This window comes from Bubalus bubalis, chromosome 15 (assembly GCF_019923935.1).
Source record: "Bubalus bubalis isolate 160015118507 breed Murrah chromosome 15, NDDB_SH_1, whole genome shotgun sequence".
Lineage (NCBI taxonomy): Eukaryota > Metazoa > Chordata > Mammalia > Artiodactyla > Bovidae > Bubalus > Bubalus bubalis.
Genome location: NC_059171.1, coordinates 27,690,858 through 27,699,753, shown reverse-complemented (window position 1 = coordinate 27,699,753; position 8,896 = coordinate 27,690,858). Strand labels below are relative to the sequence as shown.

The following is an 8,896-nucleotide window of genomic DNA, read 5'->3' as shown; positions in this document are numbered from 1 at the left end:
ACCTCTGGTCACCTTCCAAGACCTCCCTTCTCACCCAAAGGTGTCATTCTCCTCAGCCAGTTTTCCCCCTTCCTCACAATAATCTGTAAAATTACAGGAGACTGCTACTGCTAATCATTTGATTCAAGTTATTCACACTAAGGGATGAATAAGGCAGAACTTTTGGCTTTTTTCAATGCCCAATCAACAATTGAAATACTGGAGAAATTTTTCTCTCTATGCAAGGGAAAAGCTTCACCTCCTTAAAAAAAAAAAAAAAAAAAAAACTTCACAGTACCTATATACTAAGTCATGTCTCTTTGCAACTCCATGGACTATAACCCACCAGGCTTCCCTGTCCATCTGTCTCTATCTCCCCGAGTTTGCTCAAATTCATATCCATAGAGTCAGTGATGCTTTACATCCATCTCATCCTCTGCTGCCGTCTTCTCTTTTGCCTTCAATCCTTCAGAGCATCAGGGTCTTTTCCAATGAATGAGCTCTTTGCATCAGGTGGCCAAAGTACTGGAGCTTCAGCATCAGTCCTTTCAACGAATATTCTACTTCACACTATTGTTATGACGATCACACAAGGTACTGGATGAGTAAGGGGCTTACAAAAATTTCCTGGCTTAAAGTAAGCACCCAGTAAACACTGAGTGTTTTTTTAATTAAAACTTGAACTTTTACTAAGGAAGGTGTTGAGGCCTTTGCTGGCTAGAGGTCCCACTGCCAGCTGACAAAGCCAGAACTACACAGCTGTGTTTCACATCAGTCTATGAAAAAGCCCTTTGTACTGCATCAAACTGCCTGCTTATCTCCTTATAAATACTTTGTAAAACTACTTACAAGGGGGTGGGGGTGGGGAGGAGATAAGTATGGTTCACTTATTTTTGCAAAGACTTCTGAAAAAAAAAAAAAAGCAAGGTTTCCAGAAGCTTGCTGAAAATAATGGGGAAAACCTTGAACCATGCCACCCAAAGCAGTTAACATAATTGCCCTAACCCTGAGTTGAGCAGGATTAGGGCAGTTACACAGCTGAAAATTTTGTTCTTTAGCATTCCTGAGCGCACAGATTCAGGGAACCGGGAATCTAATATAGGAATCCTTGAAGTGCCTTCAGGATGAATGCAATATTCAGAGTCACCGAGCGCCTCACTTCCTCCTCCGGTCTCAGCTCCCTCCGCTCCCCGCACTCCCCACAGCTGGCGCCGGGAACCGCCGGGGGCTGGGAGGGAACGCGAGCGGGGGCGGCCACCCTCCGCGGCAGCCGCGGGGCCGGAGCCGCGAGTCGCGTGGCGACGAGTGGAGACCAGAAGAACTCGGTGGCGAGCACAGCTCTGCTCCCGGACCTGTCAAGTCAGACTCGTGTAGGTCCAGAGGATCAAACCTAGGCTCCGTAACCAGCAGCGAGCACTTAGCGCAACCCAGATGTGCCTGGAGCAGCAGGTGAGTCACCCTGCCCGCCTCCCCACTCCAGCCCCGTGTCCAACAGGTTGGCCAGGGCGCGACTCCCGGGGGCCGCCGAGGATGCACTCCTAGCCTCACCTGGGCGCGGCGCTCGGCTTCTCCCTTTGCCGAGTTGTCGTTCCTATTTAAACTCCTGCCCCAGCCCACGCCTGTTCTAGTCCTTGTCTTTTTGCCTTCCCTTCTCCTAAAATGACAGCTTCGCTGTGTGCCGAGAAACGCGCCCAGAACACCTCCTCTCCAGGAAACTTGTAGGGACAGACTCGGCTGAACCGAAGGGCGCAAAGTGTCTCAACATGTGATGCGAGCTGGCCACGGCGACCCCTGGTTCGCAGTGACTCGCAGAGACTTAATCAAAAGTCAGCGTTAACTGCGCTCATTTCCCTACCAGGGAGGTCAAAAATTAGGAGAGGAGGGTGCCAGAATGATTGAGAGTGAATGCCAGCAAATGATACGCCTCGCGCGCGCAGGTCACCCTCCCCCACGTGCGCGCATCTCCAGCGACCTCTCCCCGGGAGGCCTATGAGGCCGCGCCGCAAAAGAAGAGGGAGGAATATACATCCCGAAGTTGCGAAAGACTCAGACCCGGTTACCCCTCCCTTTGCTGCTGAACTTTTCGTTTTGGTCCCCTGTAGGCGGGCGTGAGTCTCACCCACCCCCTTGCTTACATTCCTTCAAGATTCGACGAGCCCTCCTCCACGGTAGACCTCCCTCCTCTGTCCCTTCCCACTCGCTCTAGCGGCCGCGAGGCCTTCCACCCAAACACCTCCAGGCTGGAGGTCTCAGTTACAAAGTTGGAGATCGGGTAGTGAGTCCGAGAAGGACCACAGCGACCAATTGTGTGCCCGGAGGCTGTCCTCGGCTTGGTCCGTACGTGAGCTATTCCCTAGGGCGCCACCCCTCGTCTCCATCCCAGGCACGGATGCGCGGCTCCCGCGCACTCGCGGCTCCCTAGCGGCGAGAGGGAGAACCAGCACAGGGGGTGGAGAGAGGAAAGGTTCACGGGTGGGAGGAACCCCCCTCGGGAGCCCGGGAAATCCCGGCCGTGCCAACCCCCTCCCCCTCAACTTCGAGGAGCTCTCCGGCAGCGGCGGCGAGGATGGAGCTGCCTCCCCGGGGCCGGGCGCCGCCGGACTCCTCGCTGGACAGCGCCTCCCTGACCTCGCTGGACTCCAGCGTCTTCTGCAGCGAGGGTGAAGGGGAGCCCCTGGCGCTCGGGGACAGCTTCACCGTCAACGTGGGCGGCAGCCGCTTTGTGCTCTCGCAGCAGGCGCTGTCCTGCTTCCCGCACACGCGCCTGGGCAAGCTGGCCGTGGTGGTGGCCTCGTGCCGGCGCCGCGGGGCCCTGGCCGCCGTGCCCAGCCCCCTGGAGCTCTGTGACGACGCCAATCCCGTGGACAACGAGTACTTCTTCGACCGGAGCTCGCAAGCCTTCCGCTACGTCCTGCACTACTATCGCACCGGTCGCCTGCACGTCATGGAGCAGCTGTGCGCGCTCTCCTTCCTCCAGGAGATCCAGTATTGGGGCATCGACGAGCTCAGCATTGACTCCTGCTGCCGGGACAGGTACCCGCGAGGCGCCGGGGGCGGGGGCGCAGCGGGGCGGGGCGGGGCAGCGGGCGCCGTGGGGATGGGGCGGCCAGGGGCAAGATTTGAGACTTCACCCAAGCCTCGCTCGAGCCAGGCCTAAGAATACTACCTGTGGCCGTTTAGGAGCCAGAAGAAGGCAGGGTGGCAGTGGGGGCCGGAAAGCATCAAAGCCAAGTTTTGATGGAACTTTTTGAACCTTCTGCTTTTTCTAGTGAAGGTATGCTAATTCATTTGTAATCAAGAGCGGTCAGGCCTGCAATAAAGATCTGGTGGTTGTAAAGATGAGTCAAAAATTATGCTCCCAAAAATACACCTAAAGGGATGTAGGTTACAGTATAGAGAGTGGTGCTTTATTACACTTAGGAGGCTTCAGTTTTAAAACTTGGATAAAGAACTGCTTTAAATCCAGAAGACAGAAAGTTGCTTCTTTGTGAATAAGTGTGGGATTTTGGTGATCTATTATTTTGCAATTACTTTGCTATTATTACCATTTTATTATGAGTATCTTTCCATTACCCACATTAAAAAAAAATTCCCTATTGCAAACTTCTGTTCTTGTTACAAGAAAAAAGTAGGTCGTAAAATGCATTAATCTAAAGTAGCTTTGCTACGTATGATTTATTCTATATAAACTTCTACCACAAAAGCACCGTTTTAAAAGCAATAATCTTTCACATTTGAGTCCTGTGAAAAGACGGCCTGGGTAAAATATAGCATGAACTTGTTCTGCATGTTACTGAATTAAGAAGCATGACTTCACTGAGTTTAATTCCCACTTCACTGCCGAGTTTAATTCCCACTTCACTTCAGTATTTTTTAAAAGTTAGACTAATAACCAGGTTGTCTTCCCTAAAAGATACTTCAGAAGAAAGGAGCTGAGTGAAACGTTAGACTTTAAGAAGGACACAGAAGACCAGGAGAGTCAGCATGAGAGTGAACAGGACTTCTCCCAGGGACGTTGCCCCACCATCCGCCAGAAGCTCTGGAACATCCTGGAGAAGCCTGGGTCGTGCACAGCAGCCCGAATCTTTGGGGTCATCTCCATCATCTTTGTGGCGGTGTCCATCGTCAACATGGCCCTGATGTCAGCCGAGTTAAGCTGGCTGGACCCACAGCTGCTGGAAATCCTGGAGTATGTGTGCATCAGTTGGTTCACGGGGGAGTTTGTCCTGCGTTTCCTGTGCGTGAGGGACAGGTGCCGCTTCCTGAGGAAGGTGCCGAACATCATAGACCTCCTTGCCATCTTGCCCTTCTACATCACTCTCCTGGTAGAAAGCCTGAGTGGGAGCCAGACTACACAGGAGCTGGAAAACGTGGGGCGCATCGTTCAGGTTTTGAGGCTGCTCAGGGCTCTGCGCATGCTCAAACTGGGCAGGCATTCCACAGGTATTCAGGTTTCGTGATGCCTTTTCATTCGCTGTTGTTCTTAAGCATTAGGGCTTTGACCAGAGTCCAAGGGAAGCGACTCTTGACTCTCAGTTAACACTCAGAATACCACCTGCTATATTTCACCCAATTATGATCTCCAGAAAGGTACTGAAATGCAAAACCTTGAGGTTGTTATCACAGGTAGAGAGGACAACTTGCCTCTCATACACTTTCTCTCCTTAAGACATGTGAGAAACTATTTAACCATATGTTCATTTTATTTTAACCCAGGTGCCCAGAAGATGTACAGAAATTAAAGACACAGTGCTTCTGGAAGGTGCTACATAAAATATGCATAAACATCACATAATAAGATATGCACAAATTATATATGATATATAGGAACATAAGCCAGTTTCTTTTCTGTGTCTAAGGAAATTTTCACATAAGTTTGTTGGCAGAAGAGAAAGTCAGTCCTCCAGGACCTTCTCTGGCTATGCAAAAAGAGATGACTGGGCACTGGGGGCCTTCTCATAATTTGGGAGAAAACAATGGAAATGTTTGCTTCAGAAGTAAAAGGGTCTTTGCAACCCTTTGGACTGTAACCCACAAAGCTCCTCTGTCAATGGGATTTCCCAGGCAAGAATGCTGGAGTGGGTTGCCGTTTCCTCCTCCAGGGGATCTTCCCAACCAAGGGATGGAACCCACATCTCCTGCATCTCAGGCAGAGTCTTCACTATGAGCCATCCGGGAAGCACTTACAAGAAAGCTAAAGACACTAATTAAATGCCCTGTCTAGTATCTGAGAATTTTTTTGTCCTGAACTGGGGAGGCATTAAGAGAGACAGTAACAAGAATGCCTTAGCTTTTTGTATGTATCCATAAAGCCTTGAAAATCTAAAGAACACTCTCTCTAGAAAAATGTCTATACAACACACACAATTGTACATGAGAAATTATAGGCAAATCAGAGGAAACCATACAAATCCATTAAAGATGATGCTTCCATCCCTAAGGGCAGGGATTCTCAGTGACTGGCCCTGCCGTCTGTTAGATGTTCTGGAGCACATATGTGTTCCCTTATGTTAGACTTTAATAAAAACAAGAATCCCTTGAAAAGCTTGTTAAAATGCAAATTCTGAGCCCCAACTCCAGAGACTCAGATTTTAGTTTTGGGGGTTGGATCCAGAAGCATGCATTTTAACAAGCTAACTTTGATGTAGGTGGTCTTGAGAAACACTTTAAGAAACACTGGAGTAGGATACAATATTAATACGAAACATATAAATACAAATAACTGACTAGAGACTCCTATTCCCACTGATTTCCATGGATATATGCCTGACTGGTCACCTAAAAGGAGTTGATGGTAGAGATCTCTCCTTATATATCTAGGAAGAAATGAACCTCAGATATGTTTTCCCCTCACATCTCTGAGAAAACTAGGACTGCTCCTAACATAAATTTGGTAGTGTATTTTCCTAGCTAGCCTCACACACCAGGGATTTGATAATGGGGTTTCCAACAACTTTTAGAAGTACCACTCTTTGTTTTCTGACACCCATAATGGGATGCTTTCTTCTAGTATTTATAAACTCTTCACAGGATTCAATTTAAAAACACCCAGTAAAGACTACGTTTTTCCCCAAATGAAAGGAAAAAGAAAATAATAGTAATTTCCACAATGTCACCTCTTCAAAGGTTTTCTCAAGTTCTAAGGCAAGTAGAAGTATTAATAAAGTCTTAATTTATTGAAAAGATATGAATAGTTGCAATGAATATTTGACAGTGTTATCTTGAGCATTACATTTAGCAAAATATAAACATAGAGCACATATTTCTCTAGGTATTAACTATAAATAAAATTGAGAAGTATTATGAAATAATGGTTTAAGAAGACAGTGGTGGGCCAGACAGCCTAGTTTTAAGTCTTTGGCATGTTACTTTGTACTAAATATGCTACTTTTCTGTGCCTTGGTCTGCTCACCCGTAAAATGGCATAATAAATATAACATCTATCTCATGTTATTTTTTAGGATTATCTGAGTTAATTGATATAACCTGCAGAAATTCAGGCCACTTTATTTCTTTTCAAAATGAACTGTTTAGAACATTGGAATGACAACAGTCTTTCCAAACACTATGCATTTCTTCATATGTTCTCAATTTCAGAAATCCAATTCAATACAGACACATCAAGGCCAGTTTTCTAAAAGATATTCTAAAGATATTATTTAAAATGCCTTTTAAAGTTAAATCTCAAATTATTTTCACTGGTCTTTTAAAATAGCTGGCTAATAAAGAACATCTCAAAATTCTAAGAACAAAATTCAGAATAATGAGAGCAAAAATAGTATTTTAATGTATTTAAAATAGTCTCTAGTGAATAAAAATTTAAACATAATTCCAAGAGGTATTACTTTGGACTTTTGAGACAATATCACTGTGACATCATGTTAATATGACTTCAAAATATGGATAAACTTTAATCAGTATCTCTAGTGTTAGGGAAGATACCTTATTCAAATAGCGATCCTATAATGGGCTCCTCTTGCTATAAATTTGGTATTTAGGACAAAAATTTCAATGGGTGTCATTGAAATGGAGGAGTACTGGAACCCCTCCTGCTACCCCTTTAAGAATGTCCTCACATGTAGATTTGATGTTTTTTTGTGAATTTTGTTCCTGAATCCTAACTTGTTTTTACTGCTTCACTTCATTCTCATCTTTTACTTCTTCTGGCTCTTTCAGATTATGATGCCCCTAATTGTGTTAAATTTATCAGGAAAGTGAGAAAAACAGACACATAAAATATAAGGAGACAACATAAAACTGCCTTCGAATAGTGTGCAAGGTGATGACTCGAAATGCAGACCTGACCAAAAGAGCCCTCCTCGTACAATGCTGCAGAGGCTCTCATTGTCTAAAGGACAAAGTGCTATCAAATGTCCCCTGCCTGCCCTTCATCTCATCTCTCATCTTTTTTGTATAAATAGTAGGTGTTTAATAGCTAGGAGCTTCCCAGGTGGTACTAGTGATAAAGAACCCGCCTGCCACTGCAGGAGACCTAAGAAACACAGGTTCGATCCCTGGGTTGGGAAGATTACCCTGGAAGAGGGCATGGCAAGAATACCCGCCTCCAGTATTCTTGCCTGGAGAATCCCATGGACAGAGGAGCCTGGCGGGCTATAGTTCACAGGGTCGCACAGAGTCGGACATGACTGAAGCAACTTAGCATGCACACACGCACGTGTTAATAGACAAGTGAGTGAATGAATCTAATTATATTTATTTTTAGCCTTCTCAGTGAGTCCCCATCAACTAGACTAAGACCTTCCTGAAGATTGTAACTTATCACCTCTGTACCCCCAGAACTTTGCCCAATGCTGGAGCCATAGGAAATGTCAAACACATGTTTTGGGATGGATAGCAGGGAAGAAGAGGGAGAGGATATGGGCAGAGGAAGGGAGAAGGGGCGGCCGTGACTGACACCAACTGTTCTATTTCAGGCTTACGCTCCCTTGGAATGACAATCACCCAGTGTTACGAAGAAGTTGGCCTGCTGCTCCTGTTTCTATCTGTGGGAATCTCTATATTTTCAACTGTGGAATATTTTGCTGAGCAGAGCATTCCCGACACAACCTTCACAAGTGTCCCTTGTGCCTGGTGGTGGGCCACAACGTCCATGACTACCGTGGGATATGGAGACATCAGACCAGACACCACCACAGGCAAGATTGTGGCCTTCATGTGCATCTTATCGGGAATCCTTGTCTTGGCCTTGCCCATTGCTATTATTAACGACCGCTTCTCCGCTTGCTACTTCACCCTGAAGCTCAAGGAAGCAGCTGTTAGACAGCGTGAGGCTCTGAAGAAACTTACCAAGAATATAGCCACTGACTCATATATCAGTGTGAACTTGAGAGATGTCTATGCCCGGAGTATCATGGAGATGCTTCGACTGAAAGGCAGAGAAAGAGCAAGTACTAGGAGCAGTGGAGGAGATGATTTCTGGTTTTGAATTCACTTTCAGTTTACTTACAAAACTTGTGTAAAACTAACTTGATTGATAAAGCCTTGATATGGATGTCTGTACACTGCTGCTGAGTCTCTTTTGAGTCCTGCCTGTGTTCATTTTAGTTGACACGTTGCCTGGTCTCCTAGAATAGTCCACATCCCCCAAAACAACAGCACATTGTTCTGACACACTTGAGTCTCAAAAATAGCCATTTAACACCACCCAAGGCAACAAGGCCAATAGACACGTGTTGGAATTGTCAAATATAAAATAATAGTGTAATGCATACAATAACGTTAAATGTTTTCCTATCACTAATTTTTAGTCTTTTGCACCTCTAATTTTAAAGGATGGACATTAAACAGCATAGCCCAGAGCAAAGATAAGTGAATATTGAAGATTATGGTGAACAATTTTGTTATAAAGAGATACTCTCCAAGTAAGTAAATCACTCCTTTCTTAAACAGTTAAAGC

At 45.9% G+C, this 8,896-nt stretch overlaps 1 protein-coding gene across 2 annotated transcripts; it reads left to right on the top strand.

Moving 5' to 3' along the window:
* Positions 1-1,119: 1,119 nt before the first annotated feature.
* On the top strand, positions 1,120-8,499 carry KCNV1 (potassium voltage-gated channel modifier subfamily V member 1). Of its 2 annotated transcripts, XM_025265187.3 has the most exons (4): positions 1,120-1,428; positions 1,646-3,012; positions 3,893-4,422; positions 7,914-8,499. In XM_025265187.3, exons 2-4 carry the CDS (start codon positions 2,546-2,548, stop codon positions 8,423-8,425), a joined length of 1,509 nt encoding a protein of 502 aa, XP_025120972.1. In that variant the 5' UTR covers positions 1,120-1,428; positions 1,646-2,545; the 3' UTR covers positions 8,426-8,499. The 2 variants fall into 2 exon arrangements, with proteins under 2 accessions (XP_025120972.1, XP_006047003.1); XM_006046941.4 differs by having other exon boundaries at positions 1,120-3,012.
* The last annotated feature ends 397 nt before the right edge of the window (positions 8,500-8,896 follow it).

Bases quoted from the DNA above. Each gene is read 5' to 3' on its own strand.
- KCNV1 (XM_025265187.3), top strand. From the start codon at position 2,546: ATGGAGCTGCCTCCCCGGGGCCGGGCGCCGCCGGACTCCTCGCTGGAC. The intron at 3,013-3,892 runs GTACCCGCGAGG...CTTCCCTAAAAG, and splicing joins GACTCCTGCTGCCGGGACAG to ATACTTCAGAAGAAAGGAGC. The intron at 4,423-7,913 runs GTATTCAGGTTT...GTTCTATTTCAG, and splicing joins ACTGGGCAGGCATTCCACAG to GCTTACGCTCCCTTGGAATG.